At 33.7% G+C, this 26,282-nt stretch overlaps 1 protein-coding gene across 1 annotated transcript in view; it reads right to left on the bottom strand.

Annotated features, from left to right (window-relative positions):
• The window catches only part of LOC145247846 (uncharacterized), an 89,049-nt gene that overhangs the window by 8,606 nt on the left and 54,161 nt on the right, over window positions 1–26,282 (bottom strand). Inside the window, exons 12-20 of the mRNA XM_080109469.1 lie at window positions 23,622–23,742; window positions 20,396–20,700; window positions 17,114–17,373; window positions 15,814–15,950; window positions 10,728–10,853; window positions 9,062–9,167; window positions 6,479–6,737; window positions 4,687–4,799; window positions 1,909–2,010 (exon numbers count right to left, since the gene is read on the bottom strand). Of these exons, the coding sequence (XP_079965595.1) occupies window positions 1,909–2,010; window positions 4,687–4,799; window positions 6,479–6,737; window positions 9,062–9,167; window positions 10,728–10,853; window positions 15,814–15,950; window positions 17,114–17,373; window positions 20,396–20,700; window positions 23,622–23,742 (1,529 nt within the window). The remainder of the gene's footprint in view (window positions 1–1,908; window positions 2,011–4,686; window positions 4,800–6,478; window positions 6,738–9,061; window positions 9,168–10,727; window positions 10,854–15,813; window positions 15,951–17,113; window positions 17,374–20,395; window positions 20,701–23,621; window positions 23,743–26,282) is intronic.

The raw sequence follows: 26,282 nt of genomic DNA on the forward strand, positions 1-26,282 counted from the left end.
CATTCCGATACAAAGCTTATCTAAGAACACTGCCAGGCACATAAAGTACATTTGTGTGAAATTATAAAAACATTGGAAAGGAACTCATATACAGACACACACATACACACACACACACACACACATACATACACACACAGAGTTCATTTTATATAATAGTAGAAATTTCCAAGTCTTCATTCGTGCAAAAGCATTTTACTTCCTTAAAAGGAAAAACACATGGGATAAATCATTAAGAGAAGCGGAAATACACAATGAGACTGATTTTAATTTTTAATTAAAATTTTACTCGATAATTTTCCGTAATTTTCAATGTAAGAAAAAAATTACTCAAAGTCATGGCATTGAGAATACTAAGACGAGCAATAAGGTTAATGACATTTGACTTTGATATAAAATATATCAAAGGAAATTCAATTCAACGCAGATTCAGCATCAACATTTCCATTTTGAAATAAGTCAAAAGATAAAACAGAAGAATTTGAAGACGAATTCTTGCATTGGATAGAGACCCATGTTTTGTACTTCAATAGAATGGTTGAAAAAACTCGAGAAGTTAGAATAACATATAAAATAGAAAAAGATATGGAGAAATTGTTCCACCGTGGAAAGATCTCCCAAAGAAATAAAAAAACGAATTAATGATAAAAAAATGGACTGATTTGTAATGAGGCTCTGATAATTCATCCAAGAAAAAAATAAAATAAAATTAGCAACAATAAGATGGAATAGCGGCCACATAAAAAAGGATAGAATTAGAATCACAAGATTTTAAAGAATATATATAAAAATATGCAAGAAATGTACAAATTAAAGAAATTTTACACAGATTAATTTAGATTCATGCCATAGATTATGCATGGATTATGCATAGATTACTGGAGTGAGACTTTTTTTCAGTAAGTAGTCCGTATGTTAGACAAGAAAAGTTCAGATTCTACGGGTTTTATTTTCCAGAAACGACAAAAACAAAAAATTCTGATAATATGCCAGAGTTTTGTGATGAAGATTTTAGTTTATGGTATGAAAAATATATATGGTATAAGACACCACCATATCATCCTCAATCTAATGGGTTAGTGAAAAGAATGGTACAAATCATGGAAACAGAGTTAAAAGCATATTTTAGTTTCTGGTCTGGAAAAATTGGGTATAAACTCTACATATCACTTAAATGGATTATTGAAAAGAATGGTGCAGATAGTAAATATGGCACTGAAACCATGTTTTCAGCAAAAAGAAATAAATAGAAGTTTTTTTTATTAATTAAGGCTGCTTTTAAGCTATCACACACAAGAAAACTAGACAGCCTTTCAGTTTGAATACTCCGCTAACGATCTTTTATTTCACAAGTGAAAAATGTAATACAAAAAACATTTTAATCTAGAAATGACAGAATTTCTCATGCAAGAAAAGCACAACACATCTATATTAAATAGTGAAAAGAGAAACAGTGTATTAAGTCATGCAGGTCAAACATTGTCTCAGGATGAATGTGAAGGGCAAAATGAAGAAATATCTACGATTTCTTCTGGTACTGAATTATTAGAACAACTTCATACCAAGCAAAAAAGACATTACATACCAAATAAAAATGGCACTACATACAAAATAATATAAAAGACACGTCACACAAAGCAAAACACGACATTACATACCAAATAAAAAATACTACATACCAAAAAAAAAACATTACATACCAAATAAAAAAATTAAAAAAGACATTACATACCAAATAAAAAATATTACATACGAAATTAATGATATAAAAGACACGTCACACAAAACAAAAAAATGACATTACATGCCAAATAAAAAACACTACATACCAAAAAAAAAAAACACTGCATACCAAATAAAAAAATATTACATACGAAATTAAAAATAATTAAAAAAGACGTTACATACCAAATAGTGCCAATTCAATCCTTTCCGCCACATCAATAATGTCCTTGTCTTGCAATATCATCTGATTCAAATTCTCATGGCAGAATTCATTAAGAAATATTTCTGGAATATAATAAATTTAATATCATGTTTTGGAATCACTGATACAAGGTTTCATAATTTGTATCTCCTTCCATCAAATGCAACCTAATACATATCTAGGAACTGCTCTGATTTCAGCTGTAATGACCCTCTTCAGTCCATGGATAGTCTGAGGATTGTTTTGATAAAGAATACCAAAAAAAAGGAGTGTGTCAGTGTTATTGACAATTTTATATATTATACTCAGATGTACTTTTTATTAAACTATAATAAAACAAAGACTGTTGGATATTCATGACTGAATCTTGGTGCACAAGTAAGACATACAGTTAGTCTATACCAAATATGGTTGTATTACAGAAAGGATTGTAAATTTTATTAACGATTCCAAGGGTGGTTGATATTTTTTTGTTTTCAAACTAACCTGCACCAAAAATAAATTCCTGTTTTATTATTCTAGATACATTATTCAGGCAGAGAGGGGAGAGAGGGGAGAGAGGGCAGGTGCAGAGAGACAGACATATAGTCTATTATGTGCTATTTTAATGTGCTTATTTATTTTAAAATATGCCTTCCGTCTTGCTTCTAAGTGATTTTTTTTTTCTATCTCTCGGCATACAAATTGGTACTTCCAATTTTGCCTCTTCCATTCCAATGTCTGTCACTCTTGAATTCTTTACAACTATCTTCCTATTTCCGTCCCCTTCAAAGCCACCTCGATATACAACATAAAAAGGGAATACTGGGTAGGCATCAATTCAGGAAGTATCAACTTAGAAGATGAAATATGGGTATATATTACCACAAATTACCAAATAAGAAATCATCAACTTTCATTTATTTTTTCTGACATACGGAGTGACAACAAAACAATAAATATAAATAAAATAAATAATATCACCTATGGAATCATTTATAAAAATTACAATCCTTTCAGCAACCCAATCTATTTAGTTTGGGTCTATTGGACATTTATGACTGAAACTTGGTGGACAAGCCAGACATAGACTGAAGTTTATTAGCACTAAATAAGGTTGGATTGTGAATTTTATTAATTTTATTTATTTATTTACTATGGGTAGCATTTTGAGGGAGGGTCTGTATATTTATATTTAAATTTTTGTTGTTGTTTTACTAAGATTGCAATAGGCATTGCGCTAATCTTATCCAGCACTACATCAAGTAGTCTTAGATTTTTTTAATGAAAATCGCTCCAGATAAGACATAACGCCACTTGATGCAAGGAGCTAACAAGAACAAAAGACGATTATCACAAAGGCAATTGGCTTTAATCATGAAAAGAATAAAACTATAGGTAAGAGGAAAACAATCAACAGGAAGAAAGTTCTACAAGCCTACAATTCTTAGAAATAGAGAGCTGTATTATTGTATTGTACTACATTTAATAGAGTCATCACAGACTAAAAAACTTGTTCTTTATATAATACTAGCAGGGCTACCGGGCGTTGCTCGGGGCCGTATAAAACAATGAGAAAAATGAATTTGCTTTTAAACATACTAATTATTTTATGAAGTAATTTTGAGATTGTAAACTGCTTCAGTCATTTCCTGGACTGATTCGAAATTCGCCTCTCACTCCATTGACTTAAAATATATGTGAAATAAAGTAATTTTGAAACTGTGGACGGGTTCTATATTCTACCCCTCTACTCTTAAAAATATATATGAAATGAAATAATTTTGAGATTGTAAACTGCTTCAGCCATTTCTGGGACTAACTCCACATAACCTTCTCTCCTCTCTTAAAAATATATATGAAATAAAATAATTTTGAGGTCGTAAACTGCTTCAGCCATTTCCAGGACTGACTCCATATTCCCCTTCCTACTCTTAAAAATATTTTTAATTTTGAGAATGTGACAAATAAACACTTAGCATTACTCCACCAGAGTGACATCATGGCACACAAGAGAAGAAAAAAGAAAAAGAAAAAAAAAGACCAATTTATTGTATTGTTTTCTTTAAATAATCCTGATGAAGGCTTTTTTATAAGCCGAAAATCCGAAACTTTAAATAAATAAATATCTGTTTGTTTAAAGATACAACTTCGCATGTTATTGTTCTTCTAATCTCACATTTCAAATTCCAAATCTATTGTAAATAAATATTTCATTATAAAATAACTATTTTAGGTGACATTTTATTTGCACTTTCGAAACACAATCATAAAAATAATTAATGAGGACTATCTGGCATTGCTAATATATAACAATTCTGGGGTCCCTCAAATCTATTTGATTCAAAATCATAATATAATCTTATAATATAATTTTATAATCTAAACATTACTGTTTCGGTGTCCACCTTACAGATAACAATGAACTCTTCCACTTACTATAAAGGCTAGAAGAATGTTTCTCTGCATTATGCACAAGTCATCATACCTGGCAATCGGACTGACATATTACCATAGTCTTTATTTGTTGCATTTACTTTTTTGTTCAATATATTTTCTTTTCACTAAATACTGAGTCGTGTCTTTTTTCTGGGCTCTTATGGGACCACAACACTGGTGACGAGGAATGTTAAGGAACTCGGACTTACGTCACCCACAACACTGACAACGGAGGATTCTCAAGGAGCTTTTATGCAAAAAGTTAAAAATCTAATCTACACATTACAAAAGACGTTTTTGGCTGATAAAAAACTGAATCAAGTTTTGTTAATTCAACTCACCTTTGCTCATGTCTCTAATTTGGTAAACAACACTCATGATTGATTTATTAATATTCGTAAACGTCGGCTGCATCACAATGTTTGGAATATTGTAGCTCAACACACTGCAAATTCTAGAAAAAAAAATCAACAAAAAAAATGTTATTCTTATCTTGACTGTTACCATTTTCACATTTTCGGCTGTTCTTCAGCCTTCTTCAGAAGTCTCTTATTGTAGTCAGTAATCTTTGGGAATTTCAAACTAAACCCATTTTTGTAATCTGCTATCGAACTCAAAATCTTCAGATAGAATTAATTTATGAATAGCAAAATCACATCCTTCTCTGTAGAGGCCCTGAGATGTCAGAAGATTTTCTACTCCAACGGCCTCTTTGAAATTCCCTCCCTGTTTCCCCTGACTGTATCAACATATAGAAATTTAAATGTAACATCGACAAACATCTTGCTGCTCAACTTCCCACCCAGATTGTTCCCTCATATAAATCTTACTCCTATCACAATAGCTCCTTATGCTTTAGTGGCAATATGCCTTGTTTAGGGTGAACAAAAAACACACACACAAAAAACATTAGAATTAAATACAGGCTTCTGGATTTTTATTTTCAGATAAGGAATGATAATTCGCATTATTTGGATAATTCAGACTACTGTTCTCATCTTGATTGTTATTCACACAACGTTTTGGTTGATGTTACCTCCGACCTTCGTTAAGTGTATGTTGTTGGAAAATCTTTCTGTTGGACTCAGGAATCTTCTAAGAATTTTGAACAGAACCCTTTATTTAATCCACAGGGATAATATGTTCTTGTTCTGTCAGCCGTGGCATAGTAGATAAAAAAAAACTTGGTCAAATTCAGTTGTAAGGTTCAATGCTCAGTGCAGGTAAAACTAAAAAAATACAGTTGCAAATTTCTCGGGACTTCTACCCAGTTATGGTTGATCGAATGAGAACATGCTACTCGTGTGGATTTGTAACATTAGCATATAGACACCGAGGACCAAACACATAGCAAAGTATGTCACAAGGAACATAGGACAAGTAATAACTTGACTCCTTTAACATTGGCCTTCAGAACAAGATCACAGTGTAGTAGCTGTTCTGATGCTATACTTCACCTTTTCTGTCCTCGGTCAGTGGAGGAGAAATCCTTCATGACTTAGGCAATTTTTATATTTGTTCCTATCCAGAGCGCCCCATTTTGGGGAGCTGGATTTTCCCCACATTAAAAACCGACCTTGTGTCTAACCCTACCCTCGTGGGGAGGCAAGTAAATAGGAACATTTATTTCCAGGTACTTTCTTGAATAAAATGTGATCGTGCTCCGTCTCTCTCACCTCTGTCCTCTCAAACCTTGTTTCGAATGTGCTCTTGAACGTGCTTTTGAATATGCCCTCTCTCTCCTTTTTATAGTTTTTCTTTTTCCTTACTATGCCATCATTTCGTATGTGGTTCAGTATTTACATATAGCCGCCATATGTGCATCCAGAGTCTGTTGCATATTAAATTAAGAGTTCTGTTCAAAGTTCAATGCAAATTACCAAATTCAGTAGAAAGATTATTCGAGTTACACAACATACTCCTGAAGATGGCTGGAGGCTACATCGAGTGAAACGTTGTGTGAATAGGACTCAAGATGAGAACAGTAGTCGAAATAATATGAATGAATACAAGTTATTACAAAATCATTTAAAGATTCTATTCATTGTTTAAAATGATTCTCAAACTAGATATTCTTACACGTAACATGACATAAAAATAATAATAAAAAAAAGCATAGAAATATAAACTAACTGTATATCTGGTTGTTGTTTATCTGGTTTCATTTCTGAAGAGTTCCACATGGCTGATGAAATTCCGGACCTTGTAATAGTTGTTGCATTTACGGCAACATTATTGGTTGGCGTTTCAGAGTTTGTAGTTAGCGATTTGGGAATTTCTTGCAGATCTTGAGAAATCGGTTTCTCTTGGAATCCCAAGGATGAACTTAAAAACAGCAACGACTTCAATGTTATTCCTTTTATGACTTTAAACAAACAATTTTTGTATTGATCTGAAATTAAAGGTAAAAGGAAAGAAAGATGAAAAAAGAAATTAACTTCATGATTTTATTTCAGATTTTATTTAGGTATAACTAGTAGGCATACCGGTGTTGCCCTGGCATAAATGAAGATCTCTTTGTATTCCTGCTCACAGCCTCAGATTACCATTTTCATTCTTCAAGTTATAAATAAAAGGAAATAATGTAAAACGTCACCTTTGCTATTTATGATCGTGTATGTGTTAGGACAATAGAACTATGATTAAGGAGAAATAACTCCTTTTCTGTTTCAGGCAGAGTTACCTACTCTTTTTTTTATCTCTGTTATGCGAGTTCTAATCTGGAGATGTGAGGACGGCATGAGACAGACACTAGCAGGCACCAATGAAAGGATTACTTTGAACTCAGCTAAATGAAGATGGAGATATATTACTTTTGTCCGTGATAGTTGTAACACACAAACTCAAGTAATATCGGACTAAGACTGATAGATGTAATTTGTATCATTCTATGTTTTGCTTCTTTCTATATAAATGTTTACGTCAACCGTAAGTATCCTCATTTCTTCCACTACTTTCTGTCATTCATGCGATACACACATATGCACACATATTCATCTTCAGACATAATCTTCTGTGAGGCATTGATAATTATGATATGCCAACATCCCCATGTGCCTTGATGAATTACTTCTCCCTAAACAACAAAAAACGCTCCATTCAATCACGGATACTCACTGAAGGCTGCCTGCGGGTGAATTTTTTTTTTTTTTTTGTGACAAGAGTTGTGCAATCTCCAACAACACCTCTCTTGATTTGGCACTATTATAATTCCAGTTGCAAGTATATAAGTTCAGGGCAACTGGAAACACTGCCGAGATAATCAGAGAGCGCATACAGCACCAAGTATTTTCAAATGGTCACCCATCTGGTATTGGCCAGGCTCATCGTTACTTAACTTCAGTGATCTGGCAAGAACCGGTGAGTAAACGTGATTATGCCGTATCACCCTATTGTATTGATTAATGAATTTTTTTTGCTTCTGACATGTTTTCCTCGTTTTTTAATAGAAAATCACTCCAGACAAGGCAGAAAGCCACTATGTATTTGAGTGCCTTACTTTACTCTATTGTATTGGTTAATGGCAATTTTTAACTTCCAACAGCTTTTCCTCTTTTTTTATGATTTATTTGCTTCCCAAAGACTTCGCTCTGAGAAAGGGGATGTCCATAGTACACAACATTGTACTTAGAATGTGCCTAATTTTAAGTAGACCCTTACGTTTGGGGTGAAATAAAGTAAAAAAGAAAAAATATTCCGAAGAACAAGTGTTTCTCTTTCATTTTGTAACAGGGACCCAGCAAAGAAATTGGTCTGGACATATTACACTCGAAATTCCAAAAAGCCACTTCTAAATGGGATTCTTGAACTAAATATCAATTAAAAATAAATAAAATAGGGAAAAAGTTATTTTTTTATATTTGTTGTGGTGTCCACCTGTAAAATGTTTTTGACTCCTAATAGGGGTAGAGATTTATTTGCCGCCCACCTCGGCAAAATGTGGGAGAAGGCCTAAAGGAGGGGCACTCCTGCAATTGAAAAAATTGTCTGAGTAACCTTGTCGGCATTCCCCGGTAGGGGCGCCTCAGGCAGTAAGCAATGAACTTACTCCACCGGAAAGCCCAGTGGCAAGGCCTGGGAGGGTGGACCTCCTAGGTATTACCCAGGCGGCGTACCTCAGTCCGACAGGTGCTGGGCCGGTTCCCAGCCCCTCACCTGTCGGGCTGAGTGTCAAGTGACGAATCCTTGACGAGTACTACTACCCTGTCTCCCTGCAGCCAAAGCCGCTAGGAGACCTTCCCCATCACGAGTAATGGGGGTATGAGACGAATGGATTCGCCAATCATTTTTATAAACACCGGCTGTGCTAAACAACCAATGAAAACGTTTCAAAATTATTATAAAAAATTCAGTTCACCGTTAACTACGCCACAGACCGCATTTGATTCTTGGCCGCCATCTTGGTTACTGGTCTGAACTACGCTGCCAACTTTGTTCAACACAATGTCTCAAAACTTAACACCACCTTACGGATAACAATGAACTCTTCCAATTACTATAAAGACCAGAAAAATATATTTCACAGGTTATACACACTTGGCAATCGAACTGATGTGTAATTATACTCTATTTCAATATATTTCCTTTGTACTAAATGCCGAATTGTATCTTTTTCTAGATTCTTATTCGTCCACAACAATGTTATTACTGTTTTCTGAAAAAAAAAAATGGTGTTTAATCAATCAAAACTCAAAAATCCCGAAAAATGATACTCACTTAATATTTTTTGTCTCAACCTTTTCTTTTCTATCTCTGTAAAAATACAATCATCTGATTTCGAAAGTTCTTGTGAAATTTTCTTTGGAAAAGCTGTAGTCAGAATCTACAAATGAAAAAAAATTTTCAGGTATAAATTTTCAAAAGAATGACTGAAAAAAAAATTCAGACAATATTCTTTATCTTTACAAAGCCATAATTCTCCCCCGCATGGAGTATCTGGGCTGGTGCATATATCACTAGTCTCTAATTCTTAGACAGGTCCAAAATAAGTCTCAAATTTACTAGATTACACACTATTGGCCAACCATGTAACATTGTTACATCTCTGCACCTGTTTTGCAAGTATTTTAATAAAATCTGTTCTCATGTTCAACTTATCTAGCGTGCTCTTTTACTTACTGGGGTCTGTCCCTTTTTACATAACAACAGATGTATAGAGGAAGAGCTAAATTTCGTCAAAACTGACTTTACCCTTGTGGCCACATTTACCACCTACACTCAAGATAACTTCTAAATAACAGAGTCAACTAACTCCAGACTATTGTCATCATTTCTTTGTGGAGACGATCATCAGTAGGATAACAGAAGGAATTATTCAATGAAAGAGAACAAATAATAAATAAAATGGAATTTCATTTTTAGTCATATTATTTGGATTCTTCAAACTTTTATTCTTATCTTGGGTGTTATTTTCACAACGTTTTGGTTGATGTAACCTCCGACCTTCTTCAGGTGTATCTTTTGAGATAATGATTAATAATTTGGATTATTTGGATTCTTCAGACTACTGTTCTCATCTTGAGTGTTATTTTCACAACGTTTTGGTTGATGTCACCACCGAACTTCTTAAGATGTATCTTGTCAAACTTGAGAATATTTCTATTAAACTCAGGAATCAGCACAAAATTTAATTAATTCACAGGGGTAGCATGCTCGCGTTCCATCAGCCACAATCGGGTAGAAGTCCTAAATAATTTGTTATTGTATTTTGGGCATCATCCACACTGAGAACATTATCTTTCATCTAGCAATTAATGATATAGATATAAAACTTTCAATTATTTTTTTTTTAAGTGCAACAGAATGTACATTACATAAAATAAATCCAAGGGTAATTTTTTTATTCAATTTAAATTAAATTTTTATACCTTACTTTGTAAAATTTATAAAAGTGCACTTTGAAGATAAATAAATTTCAAATTGAATCTTGTGCCTTTATTTTTAAAGCCTATAGTAAAAACATTTTGTCCTTGGATGAAATGCTTTTCTAACTTGTATATATATAGTGTCTGAAGAGTAGCTATTTTTGGAATATTTTTAAATAATGTAATGTTTAAATTTGTCCAAATGATTACGAAACAATTGTAACACTTAAGGAAATACACCATATGATTCTCTTATTTTATATTTTGTTGTCCTGATTTTTGCAAAAATATTATATATATATATATATATATATATATATATATATGCATTTTTAGTGTAAAAAACATGGTGCAATGATAAAAAAAGAATAATTTGCTAGTCAGAATCAAATATCGATTTGTTAAATGCAATGCTATTTAAGTTTAAAGTAAAAATTCAGACTAACTTTTCTTTATTTATTAGCAGATGCATAATGTTATGTTCTGATTATACACCTCATAGTTGTAAAACAACTTACAGTTCTTGTAGAGAGAATATCCAAGATTTCATCGATTGTGTCCTGTATTTTCAAAACATGATCATTCATTTCTTGTGTTCTAATTTTAATACAATCACTCATTTTCTGCATAAAATTTTCATGCGGCTGAAATTAAAAAAATAAATAAAATAGGTTTTATCAAAGAACAGCCCCTCATAATTTTATACTGCTTAAATTTTAACAGAATTTTTTTATTTCATTAGTTTGCAAATATTTTGTTAATAGAGTTACCTAAATCTCATTTACCACTAACCCTGAGTCCGAGTTGCAAGGTCATAAAACTATGCATACTCACTCAAAAAGTAGAACGCCTCCCTCACAACAAAAAGTTTGATTTGAGTATTTGTAATAGAAAAATAAAATTTCCAATTCTAAAAATCAGTTTGATTTTCTTATGAGTTAAAAATTTTACAAGATTATGAGAAAAAATTACCCCTCACTTCACCGACCCCCCCCCAAAAAAAAAACACAGTAAAACATCTGACCTAAAATAGAATGGGTAATTGGGAATCGGAAAGATTGAAACATTTGGGGGTATCGGAATCGGAAACATTTGTGCATATTTTCCGATACCAAAACGATTCTTTTAATTGTCTTTTTATTTGACTGTGTTTAAAACGAAATCTTCCTTTGCTGGTAATAATTCTAAAATAATAAATATTTATTGATTTTTAATTACTAGTAAAACTAAAATCGATAGATGATCCTCCACACGTGTAATTTTTTTGTTTAGGAAAATATCTCCACATCTAGCATGCGTTTTCACGGTAATCAGGGAAAATAACAACTCTATAGTTCAATATTTAGAAATTTATAATGAATCATAATCAGCAATTCTATCGGAATTTATTAATTTTTAATTTCTAATAAAATTAAAATCAATAGATGATTCCCACAAGTGTATTTTTTTCGTTTATTACATTATCATGCATTTTTACAGTAATCAGGAAAAATAATAACTTTATAGTTAAATATTTACAGATTTATAAAGAATCGGAATCAGAATCGTTAATTATATCGGAATCGGTAATTGTATCGGAATCAGAAAAAATATTAGAATCGTCCCATCACTACTCATAACCCATTCTTTCATAAGTGAACGTTTCGAAATTAAACCATGTTAAGATCAAGAGATGGTAGTCGCAGATATAAGGTAAGCTATGATTGCTGCCGTGAGTAAACCATAAAGGGTTTTGAGATGATAAAGGTGAGGCTCACTGGTCTGTAATTCATTTATATGGTTATCTTTCTTTAAAGATAGGGCAGATTATGGACAGGCGCCAATCAGCGGGAACAACTCTGGTAGTCAGTGAAAGATTGAAAAGGTTAGCAAAAGGTTCAGATAGTTCGGGCGAATAGTCTGAAAATTGCTGGGTTTGCCCTTGTCCACATTTGTAGTGCAACTGAAGACGAAAGTAGGAAGACCTTTTCAAGGCTTTATTCAACTGAATTTTACAGTAGAAACAACAAGGAAAGAGACCAAACGCACATGAATAAAAAATAAAAGAAAACATATTTAAATAGGAAAGTCACGTGAACAACAATCATAACAAAGTTTGTTATTTTAAATAAAATTATAAAATTACAACAATATCCAAGAATAAAAACTGAAAAGACAAAAGCTATAGGTAGAAGGAAAACAGTCAGTAGGAAGAGATTTCCACAAGCTTCTTGGAAAGAAGCTACTAGAATAGGAATCTGTATTAAAACAAGGTATGAGGACAGCAAATCGATAAAGACCACTGGAACAAAAAGTCAAACGAGCTGGAACAAAGGAAGCAGGAATGAATCAGACAATTCTGAAGAACACACGTCATAATAGCACTTACAGCAGAGACTGAGACTAGCAACATCACGTCTTTGAACGAGAGGTTGAAGAAAAGAAAAGAGTGGGACCAAGAAAATTATAGACACACTTCAAGAACCCTCAAATGAGACAGAGAATCATCGTGCCAAAATATGACAACAATACTTTATACAAAGTCTGATAGAAGAATTGTAAAGATAGAAAATAGTCTTAGGTATATAACACAGCACGGACGGCTATACGCAGATACTGAGCCATGAGCAAAATGACATCACGGTAAGGAAAAAGACTATAAAAAAGGAGAAAGCATGTTTAAGAAGATTATCACGTTAGAGGCGTGGATAACGTTCGAGAGCATGTTTGAAAAGATGATCACATTGTTGTATATATTTATATATAACCGTGTCTACGTATGTCTAATGTATATAAGTTATACGTGTTTCTGTAATCGATGCTCGGGTATTGTCTAGTGGTTAGAATTATAAAGACAGTTATTTTTCTTTGTATATGGGGTGTCTGTATGTGTCGATCTGTTACGTGTATATTTAATAGCTTTTCTAGGTGTATGTGGGTATTTTCACATAATAACGACAATAACGAATGGGATAATGAAACGGGCAGTCTTTAACAATGATGAATAAAACCCTTGTTTGTTAGATATTTCAAATGTTCCATGTCTTGGAGTTTTCAGCTCTTAATCTTCTCCCTTACATTTTCCTTAGTTGGCCCATAGATGCTTCCAATGGACCACAGAAACAATTCTTGTCCACTCTAACCCAATGGCTAACTAACTTACAACTCGTCTCCTCAACTCCCCGTCACAGACTAATTCCTAATTTTGATTTCTCCTGGCTTATGTGTCTCTGACGTTAGTCAGAGTGGACAATCTTGTTTGTCACGTGTGCTTCATCGTTGTTTACTAAACCAAATTTCTTTTTTCTTTTTTTTTTTTTTACACGGTGGACACCACTTATCAAGACCCGGAAGCCACTCAGGGATAAGGGTTATTGCAAGTACAGTACGTTAGTGTGGAGATTTGATGAAGTATTTACTTAAGGGGGCGGTTCATTAGAAATTTGTTTACGTTGGACTTGAAGACATCCAAGTTGTAGTCAGGTGGGAAGCAGGCAGACGGAACAGAGTTCCACAGGCGTGCAGTTCTAAGACAGAAGCTTTGTTCATGGAATCCACGTTTTGATTTCCATATTCCAAACTAGCTTTGTTTATGCTTTTCCTCTGTTCATAATACTTTTCCTTTAGCCAAAATTCCCAGTTAAATATTTAACATAAATATTTTAACTAACATTCCTTTCTTTTAAAACATATTCTGAGCATCTTTTTAACCCAAATAACTTAACAATTACTTATAATAATCATTCTGGCCCTTGGCACTGTCTGCCACAACATAACACAGATACTATGCTGTAATCATAGCCAAAGAGCCATCACATAACAACGTGAGAGACGTCACAGCCATAACTAGAAGTCACACGTGGCGGGAGATAGAGGAAATAAATGTCGTACAACAAAAAAAGCAAGTTGAGGTTCTTTTCTATTCTTTGTCTGCTTTGGCTACAACGTGTTGGTTCCCTTTTAACGTTACGGATATGGAAAAGCATTTAGAGAGAACTGATTTAACGTGAAAACGTAATGGCTCTAATGTATGAGCTCAGATAAGAATTTCAAGAAGTTCCAGAGTCGATTTCACTTCAAGAACACAGCCATCCATGAATATCTCAGATCAGCACAGTATGTATAAATCTATATAAATAAAACAGTAGATATATGTGTGTGTCTGTGTGTAAATATTTAACTGATAAACTCGTAAACTATTGGTCACAAAATGCACCGAGGATGGTTTATAACAAATAAAATCTTTGTTTGGAGGAATAATGTGTACAGAAATATGTCGGCAAGTTGAAATGCAAAATGTTCATTTCAACTTGCTGATTTCTGTTTCTTTCTGCGCATGCCCAAATTCAATTCATTTCTTTAAGTCATTTAATATTGAATCTTTCTTATCGAGCTCTCAATAGCTACATATCGTCAGGGAACATGGCTGGCGCACTAAATATTTTGGTTTCGATTCTCGCTGATTGCACCCATGTCATTTTTTTTTTTTTTTACTTTTTAAATCACTACTATTTATTAGGTATAATATAATATTCAATAGAGAAGTGACTCTATAATAATAAATACGAAACCTGCATGAATTAAAATATATTTAAGTGTATCATTATTGAATGAATTTCAGAGGAGGAACACATCAGGAGAGAATATGCCGAATCATGCAAGGTATGGGTCGCAATATTTTTTATTTAGAATGAGGGTAGAGATTTACATGCTGCCCATGATGTGACACAAGGTCGAGAAAGTGGGGATGTCAAGCAAGCTCTCCTAAAGGCGGGACACTCTTGCCTAGAAAAAAATTGCCTGGGTATCCCCACCGGCATTCCCTGGTTGGGGCGCCTCAGGCAGCTAGTAATAAACTTATCCCACCCGAAAGCCAGGTGGCAAGACCTAGGACGGTGGACCTCCTAGGTGATACCCAGGCAGTGTACCTTAGTCCTGACCCCGCACCTGTCTGGCTGATTGTCAAGAATGGATTTTTGACTGGTACTTTTCTACCCAGTCTCCAAGCAACCGAATCAACAAAGAGACTCTTCCTCACAATTCCAAAGAATAGAATGACGGTATAATCACTGAAAGTTGCGAGGTTCTATTTATAAATGCTGCCGATAGGAACTGATGAAACAAATTAAGCCACGTTTTGCTAGCAACCAATCAGAAATCAGAATTGCTCCATAAAAATATTGAATCTTTGAGCATTCAAGCACATAATTTTTTCGTGTCAACACGAGAAGGATCTTTTGTTCTTTGCCTGCAAAATTATAAAGTCGAGAACCTGTACAGAACAGCGACCCACTGAAAAGTTTTCATTTCCAGGACTTGTACAGAATAGCTACCAATTGGAAACTCTTCTGAAATTAAAAATTGCTTTCAATTCAAGAGTATGGGAGTGCCTTTTTCATAAAATAAGAAATAAGAGCATGTAAAAACGATTTTCAGCACATAAGCACTGCCAGTAGTGCTATATGATCTTGTCAGTGAAAACAATGGGAAAACAAACTTTCAAAATCATGAAAATAATGTGTGTATAACACAGAAGCTTTATATATGATTATGAAAGTCGTGTGCTAATCTTTGCCCTGTTGAAGAACTCTTAATTAATGCTGAATACTTAATTGAAAATCTTACCAAAGGGACTGTACCAAAATCCTCTTCCGTAATCAAGATCATTTTCTCCATGTGAAGAAGGGAACTATCGATTTGATGTTGAATGAGTGGATTCACAGAATTGACAACTTCTTCTATTTTATTTATCGCAGATCGAACTTTGTGTAGAAATGCATCTGTAAAAGATAAAAACATTGAATGAGAGAGAGAGAGAGAGAGAACGAGAGAGAGAGAGAGTGAAAAAGATAGTTGCTTATTTATACAGTAGAACTCTTCCTGATCTTCATCAATGATCTCCCAAATCGCATTCTCAGAACTGCCCGCCTTTGGAACACTGTTCCACTGGCCTGCTTCCTGGTTGAATACAACATGGTAGACTTCAAATCGAATATAAACAAGTTCGTATCAAGCTTACCCCATAAATAATCAAATTCTACTCAATTTACACGATTAATACACTACCACCTTATATTCATTAACTTTTATCCTCGATTAGCCTTTGGGCCTTGATAAGCGGTGATTCCCAAGTAAAAAAAAATGCCTTGAAGGATGATATCATGTTGAATGAACACCCTTTTCTCCACGTTAAAAAACGACCCTGGTGTCTAACTCTGTCCTGTAGGGAGGCATTGTAAATAGGAACACTATATTATATAGTCTCCCATCCCCCCCAAAAAACATAAAAAAGGTAATACCTGAGAGGATGGTATCCTGATGGACAAACATATACTACACTACTAGCCCTCTCTCCAAAGGAAGAAGTGGTACCTGGAAAAATGACCTCATGACCAAAGAACAAATAATATGCTATACCCCTCCTCCAACAAAAAAGGGGATACAGTAATGCCTGGAAGGATGGTCTCATGACAACAGAATAGATACTACGCCTCCTCCCCCTCCCCCTCCGTCTGTTAGGATGATATCATGACATCAGATATTTGATAAACTTCAAAGCCCATTGCTGTATCTTCTTATTTGTTCACTCAGCCTCCAGCAGGTGCTTGAATGATTTATGGTCAGTCTTGATTTAAAAAAAAAAAACAACAGTATTAAGAGAAAGGAACTTGGATTATATGTTTTGAAAAGGAGAAAAGGAAAGAAGAAAGAAGTTATTATCTCTACCAGTTTTAGGTCATTAACATGCACCAGTTTTTTTTCCTGCCATATGATCCCAGATCAAGAAGGACAGCAGGGGTGGTGGTGCTACATTACCATACTGCAATACTCCCCTCGCCGCCCCCTGAATTGAGCATTGAAAGATGGTACAATACTAATAGTATAATTTCAGTTTCCAAATACTAAATCCAAACGGTTATCTTACCAATATTCATACTGTTCCATGTTAAAGATGTTAAGCCAGGATTGAATTGTTTCGCTAGTTGCTGAAATTGTTTGCCAAAAACTGGCTGCCATATTGATGGAACCATTTTTTTAATTCTTTGCACTTCACTTAAGCACATTTCCAAATGCATCTTGTAGTTCTTCAATTTGTTTTCTTGTGACAGGATCATTGCTGATGGGCCTGATAATGGATTGTCCATTTTGGTCAGCCATTTAACTTCCTGCACAGCATCCAACAATCTGAAAAAGAAAAATGAATTAGTTTTCAACTTTTTGTCCATAAAAAAAAAGAATGATAGAATTACATTCAATACAACTTCGTTAAGTTCATTTCAATCAAAAACCCTTAATACATAAAATAATGGGTACAAATTTTAATCTCAACCCATTATTTTTTTGAGATTTTAATTGTCTTGAATTATAAGATCAATTAGTGTGTAAGGGAGACAACTCCATTCATACTTTCATTTGTTAGTTGTTAAACACACACGCACAAACAATTCGCCCATGCATGGAGTATTGCTGCCACATCTGGGCTGGTGCATCTATCACTAGTCTCTTACTCTAAGACAAGGTTCCAAAAAGAATCTCAAATCTAATAAGTCCCACACTATCGGCCAAGCTCTAACCCCTGTCCCATTGCTGCAGTGTTGTATTACTATGCCTGTTTTACAAGTACTTTAATGGAATATGCTCTGATAGACTCTTAGTACTTGTGGCTTTCAACTTACATAGTCTCGGCTAATCCAGAAAGCAGCACTTTAATAGTTTGTTCCCATAGACTGTTAGACTTTAGAATTCCCTTCCTGTTTTCTGCTTCCCTGACTGCACTAACGTGCAGTTTACATGTAATGTAAACAGACATCTTGCTGCTCAACTCCCCACAGTACTCTGTTAGACACGATCCCAAACGGTTCAAGAGGCAATACGTCTTGTAAAAATAAGTACAAAAAGGATGAGTTTCTCTCATTTGTTTCACGTTTTATGCAGCATCCTTTGATGACAATAACTTTTACGAATCATCAGCATCTGTTAGTTAAAAGGTTTCCGCATATTGATTAAATGGCTCCTGAAAGGATGTGTGAACTTTGACTCCTCTGTGTCCTCCCTTTCTTGTCTGGTTCTTTCGGACTCTTGCGACCTAAACGATATTTTTTGTTTTGTCCACATTTATATAATTTTTTTATATAATACTTGTTTACGTCGTAAAACATGTCAGGTCTTTTGTCTCCAATTTTCAAAACAATATTTTTAATTTATGATTTCACCTCATTTCATGATTGCTTATTTTTTGTCCACTTATCCCGAAATTCCAATCGTCCCACTGTTCGTTCAGTTAATTCTATAAGTTGTCACCTAATTTTAATAAGAGTTCCGAATCGAATTCCGTTTAAAACATTTTGATGAACCGTGTTTACCATTGCTCGTTATTCCCATCAGTTTAAAAAAAATAATCTTTTAGACGTTGTTGTTGTTGTCGATGTTGTTGTTGTTATTGTTCATCATCATCATCATCATCATCATCATCATCATCATCATCATCATCATCTATATATTAATACCATAGAATCTTTAATGTATGTACGTACATGTGTCACGGTTTCCAGATTATAAATTATTTGGCTGGAAGATCCTATTTACTAAAAATGAAGATATGTTAATTTAATGTTCGTAGTATATTATTAACTTATATCCTCCTTTTTAATAAATAGGATCTCCCGATCACTGAAGACCCAATGTAAAAAAAGAAAATAAATAAATAAAATAAAGTTTAAAAAACAAATGATATCGCTTTTGGCCTGTACATAAAATTAAAATATACTTTCTTGGTCTTCTGGCTAGATTCCAAGAGTAGTATCTGTTCTGTCTAAAGATGATATAATAATATCGCGGGGTTTCCATTTGCACTTGGCGTCCATACAATGGAAATATGTCACAGACTCCTATAAGGATATTGGAGATAAACCATAATAACCAGATATATTCTGACACTACATTAACCAGGTTACTTAGATAAATACTTTTACAGTTTTAACAAAAGGTCTACAATAATATTGCAGGGTTTCGTTTCACGCTGAATGTCCACAAAATACCCAGCAGTAATATATTACATATGAGAGATACTGTTGTGTAATTTCCACAGATCCTGCTAGTTATTATTATTATTATTATTAGGAAGACCCGACGTCACCAAGGATTGAATGCGGATCACTGCTATGTACTTTATTAATACGCCCATAACAATGTACTGCTTTCTTTATTCTCAGCTACACCCTCCTCCTGTTTTACCTCAGAAGAAGCTTAAATGTTAGGAAACTCTCTGAATTATTGTCTTATTGTTTAAATTTCATTAAAACTGAGTTACTTCCCTTTAATAGCAGTTGGAAAATAGATTTTCCTTGATGAAATCTGTACCAGTTTAGGTTAAAAAATGAATATATTTTTCTAAATTTGAGATATTATCTATCCAGGGCAACGCCGATCAAAAAAATATATATATACCAACTTTGTTGGTGTTGTTTTGTAGTTTTAGGGTTTTAGCTGGACATACATACAATACATGCATATATACATAATACAACTACCCTTTATATAATAGATTCCTATTGTAGGTTTTTATAAAATGCTAGCAGGAATACCTGACGTTGCTTGGAAAAATTATAAACTACCAGCAGGGAGACCTGACGTCACCCAGGATTGAATGAGGATCACTATTATGTTCCTTTTTCATTATGATCATAACAACAAATGACTTTCTTTGTTTTTTATGTCTCCTCCTTTTCCCCCTGTTTTGCTTCCTAATATAATCACAAGAAGTTGAAATGTTAGGGTAACAGTTAATTATTTAGGAGTTACTCCCACCGCCACCTCGTCATATGATATAATAACCAAACTACTTATTTGTAATGGTTTTCAATGCTAAAATTGTTCTCAGTATACTCAAAAAACCTGTCAAACCACCTAAAACCTATTCGATTGGAAACAAGAGTGATTCTATAAAATATTATCGATGATAATTCCCATTTACTTGCCTCCCCACGAGGACAGAGTTAGACACAAGACTGATTTTTAATGTGGGGAAAATCCAGCTCCCCAAAAAGGGGCACTCTGGATAGGAAAAAAATAAAAATTGTCTCAGTCATGAAGGACTTCTCCTCCATTGAACGAGAACAGATACTACACCTTGTTCCTAGCTAAAAGGCCAAGTTGGAAATTATCAATGATATAATAACTGTAATGTATGATTTTCATGCAAACCTACCTGTAATCAAGGTTTACTATAAGTTCTTTTGTGTCTGAATCTTGAACAAGTAATGTAAGTTTCAGGCCATTGATGTAATTTTCTAAATTCCTCTCCCATGATGAAAGCAATTTCTTCTCGAAAGCTTTGATATTTGTTATAGTTTTGGTAAGCATTTTTGAAATTCTGTTAAAAGCTTTAAGATGGCATACAGCTGGAATGTGCCGTAATTCTTCCATGGGTTCTTTGATTCTCTTCAGAATGCACCTGCACCATTGGACAGTCCCGGCAACTGTAGGGATGTTTCTTGGTAGAGGAGGATTTTCCTAAGAGAGAACAGAAGTTTGCAGAACATAAAAACATGCTTTAAGTAAATATTGACTTTTATTTTTACATAAACAAAATAAAAAAAACCCTGACATCTTATGGATGGAAGGATAAACATAGTAATTAGTATCATAATATTGGCTCAGAATTATCCAGATATCTTCCTTATGCCATATCCAACTTATTTCATGTAAATCATACTAGCAAACTCGAGAATACGTTTTTTTTTAAAAATATTTTTTCATTTTTATCTTTTTTTGTACAAATTGTAAACATTGTCCCATGTCCCACATTAGAATTCTTTATATACATTTTTTTTAATATAATTTTTAAAAAACAACTTTGGGATTAGCTACTGGAGTGAATCTGATATTTTGGTGAGAGTGTCTAGTATATAAATCCTGACAAGAACTAATAAAATGTAACACCACTAACTTATCTATCCCCCATAAAACGATTTGAGCTTTATACCCAAGGCAACTGATGGACTTTTGTGACATTTGTTAAAAAAAAACTGCTATAATTGTATTTCATTTTTTTGTCTGAATAAAATACTAGCCAATGGGAAATAATTTCTTGTTTTCAAAAATTAAAAATTTCAAGCAAATATGAGCAGTTTTTCATAAATAAGATAAATAAGGCTCATGGGTTTACTTTCGACAACCGTGTAACTCTCACTTCCCTTATTTTTTCCTTTAGTCCTCACATTCCAGAAGCGATGTTTTTGCCAAAGAGGAAAGAATTGCTATTTTCTTGGTCAGAATCTATTTTATATAACTCTTATTGTTGTCAAGTTTTTGATCTTGAAGTAGTTTTGAATTTCACTTTGGCTACATCCATAAAGTATCTGGATAATATTGGGTAGTTTTGTGATAAAGGGATGTAAATCTTGTATCGACAATACGGAAAATAATAATACAGTACAATTTCAGAAGAATATATTTATTTAGATTTTATTTGTAATATTTTAAAAAATACTTTAATGGTATTTTAATATTTAAAAAAATATTTGCATAGTGTTTCAATTTTATTTTTAATATTTCGACAAAATATTTCACTGGACATAAAGAATACGATTTTCAAGCACTTTTGAAGACATTTTACATATTTTCAAGGTTATTACAAAGCAATAATAGAAATATGGCCTTCTCAAGATAAAACTTAAAATTCAAGAAAAATTGAAATATAATATTGAGATTGGAAGATATACTAGGAAGAATGACACAACTAAGAAAAAGATTAGCGAAATTAAGATGACTAGAGAAAAGAATAAGGTAATTTAATTGAAACTTATGAAACAATGGCATTTCTAGTTATGATGGACATTTTAAATATTTTCCTTTGATCTGGAATGTTATTGTCGAAGGAGATTTAAAAATTATATCTACTAATTCATTGAATTAATTTGCTGGAACAATAATATTTTTGAAACAAGTTGACAGATGAGTGTATGAACATCGATAGCAGAGAATATTTTAAAATGGTATTACGAGGGACAGTTATTTGATCTGCTGAAATTTTGCATGTGCCATAGTTTATATCTCTATGAGTTATGTGGCAAATTACAGCTCTGAACTAATTGTGTTCTGATTTACAGGTGTTTAAATCGAGTTAAGTGTGAAATGGGGCGTGTTGAGTGTTGTGCAATGATCTGGTTTCTGTTTTTGACAGGACACACACCACAGAAGATTTTTGATGAAATTAAATAAATGTATGGTAATGATGCCCCGTCATATGACCTTGTAAAACGCTGGCATTGTGAATTCAAACATGACCAGAAATCTATGGAAATAGCCCCTAGACCTGGTCACCCTCTTCTGCCATTAATGAGGAATCTGTCAATCAAGTTGAGGCTACCATTTTGAAAGCATGATGTATAAGTATTTGCCAAATAGCCGAAGAGGTCAAGATTAATACAAGGTTGTGAAGACTATCATCCACGACCATTTGCTTTCTAGAAGCAAGAACATGTTCAGTGCTGGAGGAAGAATTTAAAGATGAATAAAATTTTTTCAAAAGACTGATTACGCACGATGAAACCTGGGTCTATCACTATGATCCAGAGACCAAAGCCTATTCAATGCATTAGAAGCACTTGAACTCACTACTCCTAAAGAAGGCAAGGGTGCGACCCTCTTCTTGCAAGGTCATGTTCACAGTTTCTGGGACGAGGACGAGGTAGATGACAGATTTCCTGGCAAAGAGTAACACAATTATAGAAGCGTATTATGCTTCATTTTTTAACAAAATTAAGAGAAGCTATCAAAATCCCAAATCAGGACAAGATCAGCAAAGTAATTCTCCTCTTGAAAGACAATGTTCCATTCCACAACACGTATGTTGCCAGATCAGAAGCAGAGGCAGGTGGCTATGAAACCCTTCCTATATCCCTTACTCTTCTGACTTTGTACCCTATGACTGTCACCTCTTCCTAGCCATGAAGTTGTTTTTCAAAGGAAAGCATTTCCCAGATGATGCCGCCTTGATTTCCAAAGTCACATCATAGTTGAAGAACGAACTTGGGGTCTTCTACACCCCCCCCCAAAAAAACAAACAAACAAAAAAGGTCTCCATAGTTGCATTAAACGATGGGAAAAATATGTAATTCTGTAATGTTCCTATGTAGAGAAAGACTAATAACTGTGCCAAGTTTCGTTGTTCTACTGCTATGAGAAGTGGGTCAGAGGCATTACTTATTGAATGCCCCTTGTAGATCAATTTAGAAAATATATTAAAAAAAAAAGGAATTAAGGAAGAATATTTAAGAACTATCGAATGAAATATCAGACAGAATTTGATCTGTATATAATGGTAATGTAAATGTTCTGTGGGGGAAAAACGTTTTGGAAGGACAGAATGGAGACGATGAATAAAACGGGGACATGTCGAAATAAGTAATAAAAAAATAAAACGTTCTTACTTTATGCATTTCAAAACATTCAATCTCTTTCTCTAAATCACTCGTGTAAGAGTTGAAGGTAATCATATAACAATTGTTTATAACGGGAGTAAGAGATTCTCGGCTGCTGATGCATGAAAACCTGAAAGCAACAAGAAAGAATAAAGATTTCAATTTTAATTATTTTTTATTTGAATAATTTTGATGGGCACATAATTTGAAAACAGCTAATGGCAGTAAGTTCATTTTTAGAAAAATTCTATCCTAACAAGATCTTTAAACTGCGTGTTTCTATCTATCTATCTATCTATCTATCTATCTATCTATCTATCTATCTATCTACAATAATATAAATGCAACTTTGTCTCTGTGTGTGTGCGTGCGTGCGAGTTCGTTCTTTATAGACACCGAAACGGCTGAACAGATTTTCTTTAAAATTTACAGAACTGTAATGTATAAGTTTGGGAGTCATCTTAGTTAAGTTTTGTCTCAGAATACCCCCGATAATTACCGACAATCGATAATCGAAACCGTTATTTTAATTTATCTATCATCGGTAAAGCCATTTTTTCCATGTCATCGCTTAGTAACAATAATAGAACAACGGACCGTGAAAATTCTACTGTGGGTAAATTGATAGTGTGTTTTTTATTTTTTTGCATGACGTGGTCTGTAGGTTCAAACTCTGCACGTAAATTTCTTAATTTTCTCATTCATTAACTGCAAAGCATTTTATAAGACTTAAAAATTTACATGTTTGTTTTTTCTTTTTTGCATGACGTGTTTTGTTTTTTGTTTTTTTGTTTTTTGCATGACGTAGGTTTAAACCCTGCCCGTATATTTCTTAATGTTTTTTTTTTCGTTAACTGGAAAGAAGTTTATTCATAAGATTGGAAAATTTATGTGCGTGTGTGTGTGTGTGTGTGTGTGTGTGTGTGTGTGTGTGTGTGTGTGTGTGTGTGTGTGTGTGTGTATTTTTAAAGTATCTATTATTTTTGCAATATAAAACTGGAATATTACGGTAATTTGATTAAACTTTATGATCGACAAGCAACTGATCCTGAAGAAATTGCAAAACAGTCTGCATACATATTTAGTGAAAATATGAATCAGAGGTTTCTTATATGTCGGTTTAACAAAACATAGGCTTCAACAACCAAGCACAAGTAATATGCCCGGCAATATAAGACAAGGAATTTTTCGACACACTTGACTAATTGTAGAACTATACAGCGACAACCACATAAATTCTTACAGCGAATAGATAGTTAAAGTAGTTGGTTTTGAACTGGAAGAATAACTGCTAGGGGACAAATCAGAAAAATTGGATTGATGAGTTCCTTTTCTTCTGATGAGTTAAGGGCGGAATAAATTAAAAAATTGACATAATAATTACATAAATGATTCTGCACTACGAAACAGGTGTTGTCAAGAATTAGATATTTCAACATGCTTAAAAAATAAACGGTAAGATGGATAACATCTTCAAATTTGAAATATAGGCTTTTGTTATTTATTTTGTATATGCTCTATAGTTACATCGAGCTTCATAAATTAAAGGATTGGTATAAATATAGGTGAAATATAATTGAATAAGCATATTTTTCCATAATAAGCTTTTGGTAAGCTTGAAAAACATGTCTGGTCGGACAGAATAATAAGTATAAAAACTGAATTGTCTACTGTACGCATCAGAAACATAGACTACATACTGAAGGCGTCTTAAAGCTTTGGAAAGGTTTCATCAAAAGTGCCTTTGTAAAAAATACTGAACATCAGTTGAAAGTCCTTTACTCCTGACGCTGCTGTCCTTGAACAATCCAATAACTGTAGCATAGAAACGAGGATCGTCAAAAAATCAAATGTGTTGCACTGGACGCTTAGTGATGAAGAGAGATGAAATGATATCAAAGCAACTGCTTCCATGGGAAAGAGGCTGCAGCATAATCCTATGAAAAGATTTAAGGATGCACCGAGGGATAACATTAATGTGCTGGAGATTAACGTGAATAACTGAGAAGTTCAACCTGTGGATCAAAATAATTGAAGAAAAGTGATCATAGAAGGATACAAAAAGTTTGATGAAAGGTGTGTTATTGAAACATACTCTCAGAAAGCAAGATTAATCTGCAGTTCATACCGAATTTCAACAAGAACTGAAATGCACAATGTGTTGGATTTCTTCTGTCTAAAGCTGGTTTGGTGACTCACGTGAAGTCACACAAGGTTAGACAAGACTAATAATTTTATGAGGATGTGCTGTCACCCAGACTACCCAAGTATTATTGTAATCTCTGTGGATTCGTCTGTGAATCTGCAAGTGGTTTGATAAGACACTCAAAGGTGTATAAGGAAGTTCATCCACAAGCGCCACCAGTTCCTTTACCACATCTGTGAACGATTATGTAAGAGTGAAGCTGGATTCAAGAGTCACTTACATGCACATAGATGTGTGACATTAATCTGAAGAATGGGCAATCATTATCTGTCTCTCTCTCTCTCTGTCTCTCTCTCTCTCTCTCTCTCTCTCTCTCTCTCTCTCTCTCTCTCTCTATATATATATATATATATATATATATATATATAATATATAATATATAATATATATATATATATATATGTTATGGGGTTAAATGGTAATAAACGAAAGGAACACAGAGTTTTTAGGAAACGAACATGTAT

This window comes from Euprymna scolopes, chromosome 26, assembly GCF_053919585.1.
Source record: "Euprymna scolopes isolate OS-2025 chromosome 26, ASM5391958v1, whole genome shotgun sequence".
NCBI lineage: Eukaryota > Metazoa > Mollusca > Cephalopoda > Sepiida > Sepiolidae > Euprymna > Euprymna scolopes.